At 54.5% G+C, this 19,754-nt stretch overlaps 2 protein-coding genes across 3 annotated transcripts in view; one reads left to right on the top strand and one right to left on the bottom strand.

Moving 5' to 3' along the window:
* The window catches only part of DCTN1 (dynactin subunit 1), a 158,581-nt gene that overhangs the window by 72,466 nt on the left and 66,361 nt on the right, over nucleotides 1–19,754 (top strand). The window lies entirely within an intron of this gene.
* On the bottom strand, nucleotides 449–19,561 carry IDH3B (isocitrate dehydrogenase (NAD(+)) 3 non-catalytic subunit beta). 2 transcript variants are annotated; one of them, XM_060247227.1, is made up of 12 exons: nucleotides 19,485–19,554; nucleotides 16,480–16,557; nucleotides 15,797–15,895; nucleotides 15,259–15,379; nucleotides 14,958–15,018; nucleotides 14,322–14,454; nucleotides 13,989–14,122; nucleotides 10,646–10,748; nucleotides 8,229–8,375; nucleotides 8,033–8,127; nucleotides 7,813–7,873; nucleotides 449–601 (listed from the first exon to the last, which is right to left on the bottom strand). In XM_060247227.1, the coding sequence occupies exons 1-12, from the start codon at nucleotides 19,518–19,520 to the stop codon at nucleotides 524–526; spliced, it is 1,146 nt and encodes a 381-aa protein (XP_060103210.1). In that variant the 5' UTR covers nucleotides 19,521–19,554; the 3' UTR covers nucleotides 449–523. The 2 variants fall into 2 exon arrangements, with proteins under 2 accessions (XP_060103210.1, XP_060103209.1); XM_060247226.1 differs by lacking the exon at nucleotides 449–601 and adding an exon at nucleotides 7,139–7,233 and having other exon boundaries at nucleotides 19,485–19,561.

Below are 19,754 nucleotides of genomic sequence, written 5' to 3'. Positions count from 1 at the left end.
AGCCTTCCTGCAGGCCCTGCCCAGGCAATTGGCAGTCCTGCAAGAGGACACTGCAGGAGTGCGCAGGGAGGCCACCCCCCCCCCCTTTGCAGCAAGCCTGGCTTAGGGCCAAGGTTCCCTCCACGCTGCAGTGAGCAAAAATTCCGCTTGGTGGACTCAAGACAAAAATGCGTGAGCTGGAGGCTGAAAATGTGTGAGCTAGCTCACACGCAGCTTTGAGGGAACACTAGTTAGAGCCTCCTTTCGGAACAGAGCCCCCACAACCTGCTCTAAGGCATAGGCTCTCTTTTACCTGCTCCTGGAGGCCCAGCCTCTGGGACTGCAGGGACCCCCGCTCATCCAAAGACACAACATGGAGCATCACATCTGCAGCTCATGAAGGAAGAGCTTTCCGACACAGCCCCCCCCCCCCCCCGCATTATGCCCCGAATGCAATCAAACACCCACAGGCCATAACTTCCTTTATTTTTGCCACACACAACTAGAACAATGAGTCAGCAGCCTGCAGGGTGGCCATTCCCTTCTAGTGCTCCAGGGCGGCGATCACAGCACGCGTGAAGTCATGGGAGGTGGCGTAGCCACCCATGTCTGGGGTCCTCACCTGCCAAGAGAGGGGGAGAGAACAGGCTGTGAGGGAGAGCCGCTTCTCAGGGCAGAAGACCCCCCTTTGGTCAAGCGGAAGCCCAAGAGGGGCCTCAGCTGTTCAAAACAGGCCCCTCTCTGACCAGGAACTCACCTGTGCTCCTGAATGCTCAGCATGGCCTCCCCCGCAAGAGGGAACTGCGCAGGATTGGGGGTGCCAGATGCAAGCAGTGGGTCCCGGCCTAGGCCAAGGGCTTCCCATCCAAAACCCAGGCCATTCTAATTCAAGTTTGCACAAAGTCCCGCTGCTTAGCAGCAAAGGGCAGCATCACAAGAAATTCCAAGGGACTGGAAGAGGCTGAAGTCAGCAGGGGGGGGGGGGGGGGGGAGCCTGAAGGGACGTTGATTCCAGACTTCTTGCTCTGTGCAAAAAGAGCGGCCTCTTAATGCCCTACAGCTCCTTGTGGCCCTTGAGCAGCTGCCCACACCCCAAGGGGTGCAGGACCACCAAGCCAGGTCTCTTGCTGCAGAACAGAACTTCTGCTTCACTTGAGACCAGAACTCCCCTGGGCTCCATCCAGAGGGGGCCAGCACGAACTGCCCTTTCAACAGGGCCAGGCCTGGCTCTCAAGCGGCCAAGCACCGCTGTCCTGGAGGGCCAAGTGGAGGCTTGCTCAACTGCCCCATCACTGCACTGAGCCTGTGCGCTCCACCTCAGGTAAAAGGCTGAAATCCAGCTCTGCCCACTTGGCCCCAGGCCAAAGCAAATGCCTGAAGCTGCTCTTCTCCTAGCAAAGAAGTCCGCTCTCAGTAGCCTCACCCCATTTTAAGGCCTGCTGGGCAGCCCCCCAGGGCCAGGCTTCCCCAGACCCCTCTGGTGGGAACGCCTCCTGGAAGAGGCAGGGGGGAGGGGCAACACTCCTCCCCTCCTGGTTTCCTGGCAAGGCCATTCCAGAGGGTTTAAGAGGGAATTTCCCTGGTGACGGGCCTTGGAAATGGCTTGAGATTGGTTTTTGTGTGTTGCTTGAATGAACGCTTGGTTTACAGACGCTCCCTATCTCTACTGTTGTGAACTGCCTTTGGTCCTGAGGCACCCGGCAGGAAGGCAGCAGCACAGAAATGTCACTTCTCTGCCCCCCTTGCATGGGGGGGGGGGAGTTCACGCCCAACTCAGCCCTGTCAAGCATTTCACCCCTTGCTGGCCTTCCACCTTCCAGGAACAGGCAGATGAAGCCAGTCTGAGTCCAGCCAGGCACCTTTAAGACCACCAAAAATTTTATTCAAGGTATATGCCGTTGTGTGCAAGTACACTTCTTCAGATAAGTGTAGACACACCCAAAAGCTTCTATCCAGAATAATACTTTGTTGGACTTAAAGGTGCCTGGCTGGACTCAGACTTTGTTCTGCTGCTTCAGACCAACCCAACTGAAAGGAGGGGCATAAACGGCAACACTTTCGCTAAGCTTGTTGGCCGGGGGGGGGGGGGGGGGCTGATAGCATCTGATTTAAATACTGGCTGTAACAACTTTCAGACAGAAAAATGCCTAATGCATCAGCTAGTCCATTTCTGGACCATTTTGACCCAGTTACTGTGCTGGATGTTGACACGATATTGTAGGAATCTGCGAAGACCAAGATTTCTGCTCTGTCTGCGGCCACCCAACTGCTGAAATCATTTAAGCAGCAAGCAAATCAAGCACTGAGTCAGGTTGCCTTCCCTTGGCTCCTACTTAAAAAAATAACCCCCATGGAAAAGTGTATCACCCCATCTCCAATTTGCCCGTTCTGGGCAAAGTGATCGAGAGCACAGTTCTCAGATCTTCTTGGGTAACTCAAGCTCTTAGGCTGCCACAAGACTGAGGGAGAGACAGCCCTGGGGGCTTCACTTGACAGCCTCCGTCCGAATGTAGTTCCTCTTGGAAGGGAGGGACGAGTGGAGTGCCTCCAGCATCTCTCCTGGGACCTGTTTCTTTCAACATCTTTATTAATGACGTGGATGAAAGACTAGAGGGAATGCTTATTAAATATGCAGATGATTCTAAATTGGGAGGGGTCCTAAATACAGTAGAAGACAAAAACAGGATACAGACTAGAAATCTGAGATAAATCAAATAAAATGAATTTCAACAGGGATAAATGAAAGGAAGGTCAAATGCATTATTATAGGATGGGGAGCCTTATCTTGGCAGCAATCTGTGCAAAAAGGATCTAGGTGTCTTAGTGGACCATTCGCTGAACATGAGTCAGTGGAGTGACATGGCGGCTAAAAAGGCAAATGTGATTTTGGGTTGTATCTACAGAAGTCTTGTGTCCCCATCATGTGAAGTGATGGTATCACTTTGCTCTGGTTAGACCTCACCTATAGTATTGTGTTCTGTTTTGGGCACCACAATTTAAGAAGGATCTAGACAAGCTGGAATGTGTCCAAAGGAGGGCGATGAAGATGGTGAGGGGTCTGGAGACCAACTCCTATGAGGACTCCCTAGGGGGAGGTATTTGTGAGTTTAGAGTGGTTCCTCAGTGGAAGAGGCTTCCTCCTTGGGAGGTGGTGGGCTCTCCTTCCTTGGAGGTTTTTCAACAGAGGCTGGATGGCCATCTGACAGCAATGAGGATCCTTTGAATTTAGGTGGAGGGGTTTGTGAGTTTAGAGCAATTCCTCAATGGACGAGGCTTCCTCCTTGGGAGGTGGTGGGCTCTCCTTCCTTGGAGGTTTTTCAACAGAGGCTAGATGGCCATCTGACAGCAATGAGGATCCTGTGAATTTAGGGGGAGGTGTTTGTGAGTTTCCTGCATTGTGCAGGTGGTTGGACTAGATGACCCTGGAGATCCCGTCCAACTCTGATTCTATGAAAAGCTGAAGGAGCTGGGCATGTTTAGCCTGAAGAGATCATTGAGAGATGATATGATCAAGTACTTGAAGGGCTGTCATATAGATGGTACAGAATTTTTTTCTGTTGCTCCAGGTCAGACCACAATTAATGGGTTGATATTAAATCAGAATTTGCTATTCAACATTAGGAAGAACTTCCTGACCAAGAGCAGTTCCTCAGTGGAACAGGCTTCCTTGGGAGGTGGTAGGCTCTCCTTCCTTGGAGGCTTTCAAACAGAGGCTAGCTGGCCATCTGACAGCAATGCTGATTTTGTGAATGAGGCAGTTCATGAGAAGGAGGGGAGGAAGGGCTTCATCAGTGCTTAGTTCTCGTGGCCCTTTCTGACACGGCTGGGGAAATGCTTTTAGCCACTTTGGGATCAGGTAGCAATTTTTCCCCAGGCAAGTTTGGCCAGGGGTCCTGGAGGGGGGTTTTTGGCCATCTTCTGGGCATGGAGCAGGGTCACTGTGTGTGTGTGTGTGTGGCTAGGAGGTATTTGTGAATAGTCCAGGGGGTTGGACTAGATGGCCCTGGAAACTCCCGTCCAACTCTACGATTCTATGCTTCTAAGTCACAGCTGACTGATGGGGTTTTCAAGGCAAGAGAAGTTTAGAGGGGGTTGGCCACTGCCTTCCCCTGCACAGCAGCCCTGGACTTCCTTGGTGGTCTCCCATCCAGGGATTCCTCACCAGGGTGGGCCCTGCTCAGCTTCCCAGATCTAACAAGACAGGCCATCCAAGTCAGGGCAGACATGAACAGAGGTGGTTTGGCATTGCCTGGGCTTCTTTGGGGGTGTCCCACCCAAGTGCTGATCCTGCGTGGCTTCCACGGTTGGCAGAAGGCAGGACCACAAACTGATGTCCCTTTCCTACCCAGGCACCAGGTCCATGCCAGGCCTGTGGGGAAGCAACAGACAGGATCTCTGGGGGAAGGAACTGAGGAAGGCTTGCCTCTTTCCCTCCCTTTCTGTGCTAATGGGGCTTGAAGAGGCTCCAAGGAAAGAGATGCCAGTTGTGTGTTGGAGGGAGGCCGTGATTCCACTTGTGCAAAGGGAAATCCCCACCACCACCACACACACCTGGAGATGGACAAAATCCTCCCAGCTGCATTCCACTCAAGCACTGAGAGAAATCATTGCTGTCTTGGAGACAGATGTCAGAGGTCTGATGCAATGAATCCAGGTGCTGCTTTCCTGGATGCTTCTTAACCTGCCAAAGAGCTACATCTGAGGCTTGCTTCTGCAGCAGGGTGATTGTCTGCAGGGGAATGGTGGCGGGGGGGGGGGGGGGGGACAGGAAGCCCAGGGACTCCTGCTGACCCTCTCATCTGCCTGAGAGCTCCCTGGCACTCCTGGGGGCTGTTTGGGGCTGGGAAGTCACTAACTTAACAGCAACCCTCATGAGGTTGTCAAGTCAACTCCAGCTCAGAGCAGGGTGCTCTCGTCCCCCTCGCTTCCCATGCGGGGGGGGGGGGGGTACTGGGCCAGCCCCCCTCTCCACTTTCTCTCACAGGCGAGACCCCTTGTACGAGGCCACGGTGAAGCATCCAAGAGGAAACCCTCATTCCCTGTCTCGTGCCGAGTCCTCCCGCCACTGACTGGGGGGAGCGGTTCAAGACCCCCGGCAGGGAAGGGAAGGGCTGCTGGCCACAGAAGCGGGGCCCTCTGCATCCTGAGAGGGGCTTTAGGGACCCCGAGAGGCCTCCTGCCAGGCTGCCCTTTCTGGACCGGGAGTGGGAAGGAGTCCACGGCACAGCCAGAGCTTCGTGTCCGGCCAACAGGGCAGCTGCAGCTGACGGGCTTGAGCAGTTCAGTCCTGGATGGTGGAAGAGGCAAGAAGCCAAGCTCAGCTCCAGCCACTGAAACGGAGCAGCAGACGGAACCTCCGAGGAGCCCAGAGAGAACTGCAGGAGGCCAGAAGCCAAACCCCAACCCCGGAAATGCTTCCGAGCCAAATCCTCTCACAGGTGTTGAGCCAGTCAAGGACATACCGGAGGGCCCCAGCAGAGGGCGCAGAGAGAAAGCCAGAGGGGTGCATCTGATCTGAGAACTTGGCTACTGTGAGCATCCCACACCAGAGGGGAGAGGCAGGGAACTTGAAAACCCAACTGCTTGGGAGAAAGACGGGCATTTACATGTTCGGAATAGAACCACCCTGCTCCATTTCAGCACTGAAGGACATGCCGGGGGTGGGGTGGAACAGAAGAAGAAGACATTGGATTTATATTCTGCCCTCCACTCAAGAGTCTCAGAGCGGCTCACAATCTCCTTTATCTCCCTCCCCCCAATAGACACTCTATGAGGTGGGTGGGGCTGAGAGAACTCTCACAGCAGCTGCCCTTTCAAGGACAACCTTTGCCAGAGCTCTGGCTGACCCAAGGCCATTCCAGCAGGTGCAAGTGGAGGAGTGGGGAATCAAACCCGGTTCTCCCAAATAAGAGAGCTATAGCTGACCCAAGGCTTTTCCAGCAGCTGCAAGTGGAGGAGTGGGGAATCTAACTTGGTTCTCCCAGATAAGAGAGCTCTGGCTAACCCAAGACCCTCCCAGCAGGTGCAAGTGGAGGAGTGGGGAATCCAACCCGGTTCTCCCAGGTAAGAGTCTGCACACTTCACCACTACACCAAACTGGGAAAGTGAAAGGAGGCCATGCCTAGACCAAGCCAGGCCTTTGGCCGGCGCACTGTCAGAGTGACCTCTGGAGGTCCCAGCGGGGCTTCTGTCAGAGACGGCCTCTCAGAAGAGCCTGCTGGCCTGTGCCCACTCTGGCCCTCCACCCTCCTGCCCTGGGCACAGCCTAAGCCTTGGAAACCCACAAGGCGGGGGGGGGGGGGGGCAAGTGCTGAACGTTGGCTGCCAGGGCCCAGGGTCTTCTCCCAGCACAAAAGTGGCAACATGGCCAGAACTTTCAGGAACAGACTGCTCCAGTGAGGACTGGTGCAAAACACATTTACTCACAATTAACAGAAAGCATGATGCAGTCCTTCAACTCCACAGCAACCACTCCACCCCCCTCCAACCATCTGCCCACACCTGCTGCTTCCACAAGCTGCCCTCAAGAACTGAGAGTGCCCAGGCTGCAACACCATCACCTCCTGCCCCCAGGCTGCTCCCCACCTCCATGGGCCAGCCTCCTCTCCTCCGGCCAAGAAGCCCCTGCCGGCATCACCCCCAGAGCCCCCCCTTACTTGCCACAGTGACAACCCCCCCCCCTCGAGAGGGAGGGGAGACTCTGACGGAGCAGCCAGGAAGCTGTGCCTGTGCCTCAAGCAAGGGCCAGCAGCACTCAGGAGTGGCCAAAGCCCCACAGCAGTCAAGGACCCCACACTGGGGGGGGGGGGGAGGGAGGGAACAGCAGGGGCACATGTGGCTGGAGGGACTGCAGGGAAGGAAGGAGACAACAGGGGGTGGGGGAGGTCCTGGATCCCAGGCTCCATCGCCAGACCTTGCAGCCGCTCCGCAGCAGCCCTGGACTGCAGACACCAGCCTCCCTCCAGCACTTCTCCCCCTTCCCATGAGAGGCCCTCATGGCCAGCCAGGGGGATGAGTCCCAGTCCATAAAGAGCCAAGCCAGCAGGGTCCAGACAGGGGTGGTCATTCTCCCTGCCCCCCCCTCGCCTCTCTGCTGGGTCCAGGAGCCAAGGAGGGCCGGTGGGCCTTCAGCACAGGGGAGGGAAGGAGGCAGCCCTCCCAGCCCTAGGCCCCGTAGTGGGGGTGCAAGTGGTCCATGACAGACTTGACGAAGTCAGAGGTGGTGGAGTAACCGCCCATGTCTCTTGTCCGCACCTACAAGCCAACACAAGGGGGGGTGGAGGGGGAAACAAAACGGGAGAGCCATGGTGGTGAACTGAGAGGACAACTGGAGGGCAAAGCAAGGAGAGAGAGAGAGAGAGGAAGAAACCAGCCAGCCAGGCCCAGAGAGAAGAAAAGCAGCCACTCCCCCCCCCCCCCCCCCGCATCCAATGCTGTAAGCAGAAGGTGCCTTCTGGGCACAGAGCCTGGGGGTTGGAGAAACCACCCGAGGTCTGGCTGCCTGGCCCCTCTATCCATAAGCTGCCACGAGAAGCCAGAAAACAGCTGAGACCAAAGGAAAGGAGCCTGGCCTGACCTCAGAAATCTTCCCAAGCCACAAAAATCCATTTCCCCCCTTTGGCAACAAGAAGACACAGCAACTGTCAATTGCTGGGACCTGCCGAAGGTCCAGACCTCTCCTCTCTGCCTGAGACCCCAGAGGTGCAAGAGGAGGAAGAGAACCACCTCCCTCCCAAGCAGCCCACCCACACGGAGCCCGAGGCCACCCGGCAGGCAAAGGAGGAGGAGGAGCGGGAAGAGAGAGGGGAGGGGAGGGGCTGGCATCACACCCACCTTGCCCATCTTGATCACTTTCTTCACTGCGTCCGAGATCAGAACGGAGTGATGCTCCAGGCTGCCGGAAGAGAAGGGGGCACTTGCTCGAGGGGGGGACTCTCCCGCTCTCCTTGCTCCAGGAGGCAGCGGCTAGTCACAGGCCCCAGGAGAGCTGCTCTGGGGACTGCCCCCCTTGCCTCCCAGCCCCCCACCCCAGCCACCGAGAAGGGGCACTCACTTGAGATGGTGCAGCATGTTGGCAGCAGACAGCAACATGGCAGTGGGGTTAGCGATATTCCTCCCCACAGCCTGAGCAAAGGGATGCCGTGCGCCCTGGAGAGAGGCGGAGGAGCCGGTCAAAACCCCCTGCTGCAGGGGCCGCCCACACCGGGGGGCGGGGGGGGGGAGGAAGAGGAAGCCCGCCTGGGACTCACCATCTCGAAGACGGCGTACTCAGCGCTGTAGCTCTCGCCAGGGACCACCCCCGCCCCGCCCACGAGGCCGGCTGCCAGGTTGTCTATGATGTTCCCGTACAAGTTGGGCATGACCAGAACATCAAACTGGTAGGGATTCTGCACCAGCTGGAGAGAGGGAAGGAAAGGTCAGCCCCGGCCCCACTGAGTGACCGGGGGCAGGCAGGACAAGATGCTGGGGGCCTTCGCCGTGCTGATGACTCCTCCTCCACACCTAGGAAGGATGCCCCCTCAGGGCTTTATGCAGAGACTGAACAGCACACAGGAGGAGACTGACTGCTTTGGAATCCCACAAGGCAAGCCCCACACTCTGCCCCAGCCCCCCAGAGGAGGAAAGGTCCCCTGTGCAAGCACCAGTCGTTTCTGACTTGGGTGACGTTGCTTTCACAACGTTTTCATGGCAGACTTTTTACAGGGTGGTTTGCCACTGCCCTCTCCAGTCATCTACACTTTCCCCCCAGCAAGCTGGGGACTCATTTGGCCGACCTCGGAAGGATGGAAGGCTGAGTCAACCTCGAGCTGGCTACCTGAAAACCCAGCTTCCACCGGGGATCGAACTCAGGTCGTGAGCAGAGTTTAGGACTTCAGTACTGCAGCTTTAAGACTCTTAGAGGAGAGTAAAACCCATCCCTTAACCCCTCCAGTATGTTCAGAGGGCTGGAGCCTTTTCCTTTATTGCAGGGCTGTCCCTTAAAAGTTTCACTTTGTTTTTATTTCGTTATACTCTTGGGACTGATACTTTTTTTAAAAAATTCTGGAACTTTTTTTGAACAGAAGACAGCAGACTATGAATTTTTGAAGTAAATAAAAACTGTCAGCAGCTACTTACTGCCATGCCTGCTTTCCCTGGAGAAAGGGGCAGGAACAAACTGCCTGGCCAGCTAGGCCAAAGAGCAGGACCCGCCCAGAAACCCACCTGCAGCAGTTGGTGGGGACTGAGAAGAGGACGAGAAACACCCCTTGGTCTGGCCTGCATTTGGCAGGGGGAGCTCAAGGGAAAGAACCGGGGGGGGGGGGGGAGGGAGCAATCTGCTGGCCCAGTCAGGGACTGAACAGACGGAGCAAGCCGCAGCAGAATCCCCAGGCCCAGGGCACTACAAGCATTTAAAGGGATCTGCGTGTGACTCATGTCCTCTGGAGTTTGCTGTAGTGGTTCTGAGGACTCTTATCTGGGAGAACCGGGTTTGATTCCCCCCTCCTCCCCTTGCAGCTGCTGGATTGGCCTTGGGTCAGCCAGAGCTCTCTTATCTGGAAGAACCGGGTTTGATTCCCCACTCCTCCACTTGCAGCTGCGGGAATGGCCTTGGGTCAGCCAGAGCTCTCTTTTCTGGGAGAACCGGGTTTGATTCCCCACTCCTTCACTTGCAGCTGCTGGAATGGCCTTGGGTCAGCCAGAGCTCTCTTATCTGGGAGACCCGGGCTGATTCCCCCCTCCTCCACTTGCAGCTGCTGGAATGGCCTTGGGTCAGCCAGAGCTCTCTTATCTGGGAGACCCGGGCTGATTCCCCCCTCCTCCACTTGCACCTGCTGGAATGGCCTTGGGTCAGCCAGAGCTCTCTTATCTGGGAGAACCGGGTTTGATTCCCCACTCCTCCACTTGCAGCTGCTGACATGGCCTTGGGTCAGCCATAGCTCTGGCAGAGTTGTCCTTGAAAGGGCAGCTTCTGGGAGAGCTCTCTCAGCCCCACCCACCTCACAGGGTGTCTGTTGTGGGGGGAGAAGATATGGGAGATTGTGAGCTGCTCTGAGACTCCCAGCGAAGGGCGGGGCAATCTGACTGGGATTGCTGCAGGGCTTACTCATAGAACCTGCCTGAAACCCTTTTAACTCCCTGCAGCAGGATTTCAATGCTGCGTGACCAACAGCTCCTCCTCCTTCAAGGCGCAGGAGGTCTCCCAGCAGACTTTGCTCCTCCAGGTCCACCCAGCCCACAGCACATTTGGCTGAGATGAGCAGGGCCTTCGCCCAACTCCTGGCTGAGTCTGGAAAGGCCCCCCCTTTGTCACTTCCAGCTGGCCAAGAGGCCTATCAGAGGCACTCCCAGCCCCAGGGACCTCCCACCCCTCGAGGAGGCTCATCCCAAGCACAGGACGTGGACACTTTCTGTGCGGATCGAGGCCCTCAGTGGATCCCCTGCTTCGTGGATGGGCCTCTCTTTATGAGTCCTCTTTAGGAACCAACAGCCAGCCTCTCTTGGGGCTCTCCGAGGCTGAGATGGGCCAGCAATGCAGGAGCAGCAACACATCTCACAGGGGGATGTTCAAACACCGACGACGACACGCAAGGAGACCCCAGGCCAAGCAGCAGAAGTGGGGAGGGGAAGTGGCCTGCTGCTCTCTGCTTCAGTGGGGGGAGGAGGGGGGCAGGGGCTGGCTTACCTGCATGCAGCAGTTGTCGATGATCATGGTGTCAAACTTGATCTTGGGATACAGCTCGGCCACCTCTTTGCAGCAGCGCAGAAAGAGCCCATCCCCCAGCTTCCTAGCAGAGAGAAAGGCAGGGAGGGAGGGACAGGGGGGGCCATTGAAGCTGCCTGACCAGACCAGTCTGCAAGACAGCAGCCGGACTCGACCAGCAGGCAGGACTAGGGCACCGCTCTTGGGCATGGTCATTTCTTCGTACGTTTTCCCCTCGTTTTGGTGTTTATGAATTAGAAAAGACAATTGTAAATGTCTCAACTACTATCAAGGACAGAATGAGTAGGCACACTGATGAACACAAGTTATTGAGGAAGACTCAGCATGGGTTCTGTAAGGGAAGATCTTGCCTCACTAACCTGTTACAGTTCTTTGCGGGGATGAACAAACATGTGGACAAAGGCGACCCAACGGATGTTGTTTACCTTGACTTCCAGAGAGCTTTTGATAAAGTTCCTCATCAAAGGCTCCTTAGTAAGCTCAAGAGTCATGGAGTAAAAAAACAGGTCCTCTTGTGGATCAAAAACTGGCTAATTAATAGGAAGCAGAGAGTATAAATGGGCAGTCTTCGCAGTGGAAGACGGGAAGCAGTGGGGTGCCACGGAGCTCAGTACTGGGTCCCATGCTCTTTAACTGGTTCATAAATGATTTGGAGTTGAGAGTAAGCAGTGAAGTGGCTAAGTTTGCAGATGACACTAAATTGTTCAGGGTGGTAAGAACCAGAGAGGATTGTGAGGCACTCCAAAGGGACCTGTTGAGGCTGGGTGAGTGTTGGACAGGATAGTCCACTGGCCTGATCCAACAGGGCTTCTCTTATGTTCTTATGTGACACAGTGTTGGTCTGGATGGTCCATTGGCCTGATCTAACAGGGCTTCTCTTATGTGACACAGAGTGTTGGACTGGAGGGGCCATTGGCCAGATCCAGAAGGGCTTCTCTTATGTTCTTATATGACACAAAGTGTTGGACTGGATGGGCCACTGGCCTGATCTAATAGGGCTTCTCTTATGTTCTTATGTGACACAGAGTGTTGGACTGGAGGGGCCACTGGCCTGATCCAACAGGGCTTCTCTTATGTTCTTATGTGGCACAGCGTGTTGGACTGGAGGGGCCACTGGCCTGATCCAACAGGGCTTCTCTTATGTTCTTATGTGACACAGAGTGTTGGACTGGAGGGGCCATTGGCCTGATCCAACATGGCTTCTCTTATGTTCTTATGTGACACAGAGTGTTGGACTGGATGGGCCACTGGCCTGATCCAACATGGCTTCTCTTATGTTCTTATGTGACACAGAGTGTTGGACTGGATGGGCCACTGGCCTGATCCAACATGGCTTCTCTTATGTTCTTATGGGACACAGAGTGTTGGACTGGGTGGGCCACTGGCCTGATCCAACATGGCTTCTCTTATGTTCTTATGGGACACAAGAGTGTTGGACTGGATGGGCCACTGGCCTGATCCAACATGGCTTCTCTTATGTGACACAGAGTGTTGGACTGGGTGGGCCACTGGCCTGATCCAACATGGCTTCTCTTATGTTCTTATGGGACACACAGTGTTGGACTGGAGGGGCCACTGGCCTGATCCAACAGGGCTTCTCTTATTTTCTTATGTGACACAGAGTGTTGGACTGGATGGGCCACTGGCCTGATCCAACATGGCTTCTCTGATGTTCTTATGTGACACAGAGTGTTGGACTGGATGGGCCACTGGCCTGATCCAACAGGGCTTCTCTTATGTTCTTAGAGAAGAGCTTTAATGATACTATATTAGCTATGCATGATTTGCAAGTAGGGTTCTATGGCTAAAACGGTTATTCAGAATAGACGGGCTTTAGATATTTTACTAGCACAGCAAGATTGGTGTCCCAAGATAAGGAGCACTGGGTCTTAGTCTCATGAATTTAGCCTGTGGGAACAACACTGTGTTATGAGAAGTTGTAGTAAGTCTTGTGATTGGCAAAACTGAAAGAGTGTCCATAAAAACAAAGCTAGCAAGGATGCCATTTCCCTGACAGCAGGCAGGCCGGCCGGCCGGGTGGCTGCCCCACAGCACAAGAAGGGAGCAGAGAGGCTCAGTGCTCTCTCCGACACGTTTCATACTTCAGATTTGTTTTAATTGCAGCTTTTATTACAGTTTTAAATTGCCTGGGGTGCTTTCTATGGAGAGTGTTTTAAATAAACATATAAGGACTGCCCAGCTATGTAAGGAAAGGGAGGGGCTTTGGCTCAGGGGAAGAGGCTCTGCTTGGCATGTAGAAGGTCCCTGATTCAGTCCCTGGAAGCATCTCCAGTTAAAGAGGACCGGGTAGGAGGTGTTGGGAAAGGCCTCTGCCTGAGACCCTGGAGAACCACTGCCAATCTAAGTAAACAAAAATGGACCAATGCAGCTCCATGCATCCATCTACTGTAGAGGAGAGGCCATGGCTCAATAGCAGAGCATCTGTTTGGCATGCGGGAGGTCCCCGGTTCAATCCCCAGTAGCATCTCCAGTTGAAGAGCATCAGGCAGTAGGGGATGCGGAAGACCTCCGCCTGAGACTCTGGAGACCTTCTGCCTGTTTGAGTAAACGAGACTGATTCGAGGACCAACTGTCTGTGTTCACGTGAAAGCAGCCCGATCCTCTTGGCCAACCTGCGCAGCCCCCCTCGTTCCCAGCACCAGTCCTGCTTCTCCTTGCCAAGTCAGGAGATCCCAAACTGCTCCCACCCAGTTCTTACGCAGCCCGGCTGCCCTGAACTCCCTGCGCAGGACAGAACTCTGCACCAACAGCCTCAGAGGGCAGCCGGCTGGTCTGCAGCAGAAGAGCCAGCATCAGGCCCACCAGCACCTTAGAGACCAGCAAGGTACCAGGGCTGGAGAGTCCGAGAAGCCAAGCTCCCTTGGCCAGAAACAAACATCACCAACACAACACTTTTCCGCTGCTGCCGCTCCTCTGCTCTTTCTAGCCCAAGACTGCGAAACATCTCAGGGGCAGCTTGGCAGTGCTCCAGCCCCAAACATGGCTGAAATACACCTCCTTTGTCCCAGGAGGGGACACACCCTACTGAGCTGGAGCTTCACCAGGGGCATTTTCCTGCCTCTTCTCCAGGCTATGAGATGGAGCTGGCAAAGAGGAATGGGTTTAAGCCTCCCCCCCATCTGCTGCCAATGCAGTGCCTGAGCCAGGGAGGGGAGCTCCTCAGCCCGGCCAGTGCTCCAGCCCCAGTTGCAGGGAAGGGAAATGGAAGCAGCTGAGAGGGAGAGAGAGAGCCCCTTGAGCGAGAGGGAGGGGCAAGGAAACAGGGTGTCCTCTAGGCACTCACATTATGTTGGCTTTGTGCACCGCTGTGACCTTGGAGCGGCCCTTCTTGGTGGCGTAATCAAACGCAAATTTGGCAATGCGCTGCGACTTGGCCCGGGTGATGATCTTCAGGCACTCAATGACCCCCTTTACGCTCTGAGCACAGAAACCATCATGAGCCACAGCAAGACTCCCCAGCATCCCTCTCCTCCGCGTGGCAGTGGGGAGAGGCGCAGACTGAGGAACAATCCCCCCCACCCCCCCAAGGGAGGAAGGGCATTTTCATCCTTGCTCTTCCCTCTAGGCCCCATCTGCCTGAAGGGAGAGGCTCAGCCAGGGCAGGAGGCAGGCCCACCTCGTGCTCCAGGGAGCTGTACTCTCCCTCGGTCTGCTCACGGATGATCACCAGGTCCAGATTGTTGTGCCGCGTTTTATAGCCAGGCAGGCTGCTCACGTGGACCACGTTGGCAAAGAGGTCGAGTTTGCGCCTGCAGGAGGGAAGAAACTCAGGATGGTCTTCTCCAAGAACAGAGGCCGACACATCCAGGAACGACACCCCACCCCAGCACCCCTCTGTCCCAAGGGGAGGGACGGTGGCTCAGTGACAGAGCATCTGCTTGGTAAGCAGAAGGTCCCAGGTTCAATCCCCGGCATCTCCAACTAAAAGGGTCCAGGCAAATAGGTGTGAAAAACCTCAGCTTGAGACCCTGGAGAGCCGCTGCCAGTCTGAGCAGACAAGACTGACTTTGATGGGCCAAGGTCTGATTCAGTCGAAGGCAGCTTCAAATGTTCGTACGTTCAAGCCCTCCAATCTACTCTCAGCATGCTCTGGAGAGCACCTCCCCTCCTGCCAACCTCCAAAAGAGCAGGGAGAGCCGCCCCTCCCGCAGTGGCTCAAAGCAGGGCTCTGCCTCAGGGGGCTTTGCAGAGCTTCCAGGCAAGCAGCCTCTGCACGGGGTGGCCATTCCTTGCCAGGTCTGCAGAGGCCTACCTGAGTCGCATGTCATAGGAGGCCAGTTCTCCCTTGTACTCCATGGGGGTGTGGATCTTTCCTGAAAGACAAGCACAGGTACCCTCCCAACCAATCCAAAACATGTCAGAGAGGGAGCCACCAGCTCACCTCTGGGCACAGCTGCTTCATAAACTGTTCCCAACAATCCTGACAAAAGCCCAGTAGAGCAGGCCAGTTGGGTTGCCCCCCCCCCCCACCGCTTCTACACAAGGAGTGTGACTAAGGTCCCCCTCCTGATTCCCAGCAGCCAGTCCAGTCAGCATTCCAGCCCCTTTCAGACCTATGAGAGCCACTTTGCTCTTCTTCATGGAGTCAAGGAACTCGTCCAGCTTCTCCTCGGAAGCCATGTTCTGCACCTCGCTCAGGTGGTGCTCCTCAAACTCCACGGGGACAGCAGCCGCCTGCAAGCAAACCAAGAGCCGTCAACGCCAGCTGATGTGAGGCTTCCCACTTCCTGCCCGTCTCCAAATCCGAGTCTGACGGCAGAACTGCCCATGACAACTGACAAACACACGCAGCCATCTTGTGTGACCAAGCGCCAGGCCAGAATCCATCATCACAACTAAACTCTGCTGCTCAGGGAACCCAGGGGTGGAAAATTGGCATAGCTGATCCCTGTCACTGCGGTACAAAGCACTGTAGTCCTTATTTGAAGACAACAAGACCCCAGAGAACAGACCATAAATTCAGAGCCGAGCCAAGAGATTCTTCCCAAGCCTTCTCTGAAGCACCCTCTAGACCACCGCCCCCCCCCCAAGCCATGCCCTTGCAAAGCAGAGGCTCACTAAGGCACCCCAGGGGGGGATAACTGCTCTTACCTTGAAGACTTCCTTGACCGAGTGCATAAGCTCCGGGCCCACCCCATCCCCAGGGAGCATTGTCACCTGGAAGATCCCCTCAGCCTTCGGCTTCTCTGCCTGGAACAGAACACAAGGCCACCGCCAGACAATGAACAGCCCCACTCCCTGACAACACCCCCCTCACCACCTCCCACTCCCTGACAACACCCCCCTCACCACCTCCTCTACGGAAACCTGCCAAATATCAAGCAAGGGGAAATGGGGGGGGGGGGCGAGAGGAAAGCACTGGCCTGCTCTGAACTCTCATCTTTTTGCAGCTTTGGATCCGACTTTGGAGTGCAGAGCTGCAGCTTAGAAGTGTGGAGTGGCCTGCGGGCGAGAACCTGCCTTGCACACAGCAGGTCCCATGCGCCACCCATGCCACCTCCCCACTCATGGGCCTCAGGTAGCATGTGCAGGGGAAGACCCCTCTCTGCCTCAGGCCCTTGATCTTCCCTGGGCAGATGGACTAGTGGTCTGACTCTGGACCACACAGGCCCACATGGAAGGTAAACAAGACATTGAAAACTCCCAGCTTGAGAGAGCTACAGAAACAACACCAGAGGAAGGAAGTCCACCTGGCTGGTACATCAAGGATTAAGCACTGTGTGTCAGGACAGGAATGGATTTCTACCCCTCCCCAAGGGAAAGGCAGGTCTTACCGGGGCTCGCCCCTGCTGAAGAACAGCAGAGCTGCTGACGCTTCTCCATACTCCACAGCTCTGGGGATGCAGGAAAGACTGTCAGAGAAATTAAAGAGCGTAAGAGAGAAAGGCCAGAGTTCCAGTTCCTGACTAGGCTCAGATTTTATTTAATGTCTTCGACTTCATCCTGATCTGAAATTCCTAGGCTCATGACTGAGTCAGCAAGGGCCAGCTGAACCCCATCAAAAGGGAGAAGCACAATGTGCTTCGCTTCTGCCTTCACTGAGTTCTTCCGTTTCAGTTTGTTTTCTTTCAAACATTTCACTGCAGCAAACCGGCAGCCATGCAGAGCCTTCAGGGCATCTCCAGGAGACTTCAACAGAAGTGTATTGAGCTGGGTGTCATCAGCATACAAATGGCATCCAATTCTAAAACTACAAATGACTTCCCCAAAGGGCTTTACAGAAAGATTGCACAGCAACTGTACGCTGTGGAGCCCACCAGACAAATCCCACACTGATAAAAACAGGTCTCCCACAGCAACGTCTTTGCGTGCAGTCCATAACAAATGATTTAAAAGAAAGCACATCCCCAGATCACAATGTGATCCACTGGACCAAAAGCTGCTGATGAATTTGGACGTAAGAAAAAACTTGTTTACAGTCAGACCCGCTCAACAGTGGAATCGGCTACTGAGAGAGGAGGGAAGTCTTTTAGTAGCAGCTGAACAAACACTTGTCAGGGATACCTTAGGCTGATCCTGCACTGATTCTGCACAGGCTTGGACTAGATGGCCTGTGTGGCCCCTTCCAATTCCATGATTCTATTATTCCATTATAGATCCTATGAATTCTTTGTCTACATTCAAACAAAAACCATCAACTAAATAATGCTTCAGGGTTATCTCTATTCTGCAGCCCAGCCTGAAACCAAACTAGGTCCAGAGTACATGAATTATTCAAAAGGCTTGGAGTTGGTCCTCTGCTTCTCTCTCAATCACCTTGCCCAGAAAGGACAAATCATGGTGACAACTGGCCCCACATCACTTTTCTCCAACCATACAATAAACATAAATAAGCAGAAAACCAGCAGGTTAGACCAAGGACTGAGAGCATTATTAAAGGGAAACAGAGAATAAGCTAAAAGAATTCTTTCAATCTGTCCATAAACCAACATTTCAGTGAGGGTGTGGAAAAAACTTACCTATAGAATCACACAAAGTTGGAAAGAGCCATACAGGCCATTTATTCCAACCCTCTAAGCAGGCTCAGGGCATTTCACAACAAATTCATATAAAACATATTAAATATTTTAAAATACAGTTCCAAAACCCAATAACCACATGGCGCTATTATGCAATTCTAGCCCCCCAATGACATTAGTGATGGAGGAAGAGGGGTGAAAGTAGATTCTGAATCAGATAGTTATTAAGAACTATTAAACCAGGGGTGTCGATCTGACATAAATTAGATCTTGAGGGGCCGAGCCATGTGTTACGATTAAGTAGCAGAGATATAAATTTTATAAAGAACACAAACACAAATATATATATTTTTAAAACTTAAAACATGCTTAAAACGTTAGCACTCATTTGTATAGTGTTTTCTTTGTATTTCTCCCATAGGATCCAGGGAACTGGATAAAAGAAACTCTGGCTCTTTCCTTCCTTCCCCAAGGGACTGGGGAGGGAGGACCCTCAGCCAATGTAGAAAATAGAGGTTTTGCTCTGTAGCGCCTGAGCAATTGAGCAAGCCTTGCAAAGCAAGCTGTGATGCAGAAGGTAGCAAGAGAGGGAGGGAGAAGGAAGCAGATGACAGCTCGGAGGCCTGAAAGGAGCCCTCTGGGGGCCTGATTCGGCCCCCAAACTGCATGTTTGACACCCCTGTATTAAACTGTTTAAAACCGTTGCTGTCTTCAACCCCATGTTTGTTGAACATCTCTGCCTTGCAGGCCCTGTGGAATTGTAAGATTCCCCAGGGCCCTAATGTTAACCAGCACAGAGTTCCACCAAGTTGTACGGTGTGACAAGAGGGCAGCCAGATGCTCTTTGGGCCAGGGAGTTCGAGTAGATGTTGGTCACTTGAGACTGACAATATCAAATTGTCACAGGGTTCTAGGTACTTCCCTGAACTTCCTTCCACTCTCCTCTTTCACCCCTGACATCTGTTGATGAGAAGCAGTCAAGGGCTGACATCTGGAACCCTAGAAGGGAAACCTTGGGGATTTATCTCCCCTCCCCCCATATTCCCTGTTCATTCTAGAACCCATGGTAGCCAGAAGGCTTGATCATTAGTATCTACAGTTCCCAAAATGTTCCACTGAGTCAAACAGGTGACCAAATTGAGGTGGGTAGCGATGTTCGTCTGACACAGCAGAACAAAGTTCAAGTACAGTGGCACCTACAAAATTTTATTCTGCGTAGCAGCTCTCATGTGCATGCACTTGAATAAAACTTTGTTCGTCTTACAGGTGCCCAAAGAATTTTATAGCAAACTGACAAATGTAAAAAAAAAAAAAAATCACTGGATGTGAGCTGATTTTTAAATAAGACCAGACAGCTTGCAGTTTTGTGTTGGGCAAATTCGTACAAAACATAACCGAGGCTGGCTTGCTGGGAAAGAGAAAGGACAACAAGCAGAAGGCGGCCTCTTGCTGAAGAGAAAGTGACATGGTGGTTTCTGTAAGGCCAAGCCCCGCCCCGCCTCACCCACCTCTTGGAGCTGAGAGCGGCGCGGGATCAAACCCTATCTCAGGGGCCCCTCCCCAATGGCCCCGTCTCAAAAGCCCCCTCGACGAGGCAGGCAGGGAGACGCCAGCAGCAGGCAAGCGGGGCCGGGCGTGCAGGCTGGGAGGGGAAGGCCGGCCTCATGGCCGCGCTGCCCGCCTCCAATTCCCACAGGCGCCTGAAGGGCCAGAGCAAGAGAGCGCGGAACGCTCTGCCACAAGCAAGAGGCGGAGGGGGCCGGAGACTGGGGCCGGCGCCAGCGGGGCTCCCTCCCTCCCTCGCTCGTTCTCTGGCTCACCCTGGCTGCTGCCCGGAAGCTGCTGAGGGCCGCCATCTTGCAATCCCACGATCCCCCTCGCTCCAGGACGCACGTATGACGTCACGGGGAAGGGCGGGGCGGAGTCAGGGGTCCTGACGCCGGCACGGCCCCCTCTGCTGACGTCACAAAGGGGCGTGGTCCTCGCCCTCTCCCGGGCTGGCCGCCTCTGAGGACTGAGCATGCGCCTGGGGCGCTCCCTGGCCCGCGCTTGCAGAAGGCGGCGAGTGTCGTTTCCCTCCCTGCCGTGCG

Source organism: Heteronotia binoei, chromosome 9, assembly GCF_032191835.1.
Source record: "Heteronotia binoei isolate CCM8104 ecotype False Entrance Well chromosome 9, APGP_CSIRO_Hbin_v1, whole genome shotgun sequence".
Classification (NCBI taxonomy): domain Eukaryota; kingdom Metazoa; phylum Chordata; class Lepidosauria; order Squamata; family Gekkonidae; genus Heteronotia; species Heteronotia binoei.
Note: the sequence above shows the minus strand (reverse complement) of the source record. Positions and strands in the feature narration are given on the sequence as shown.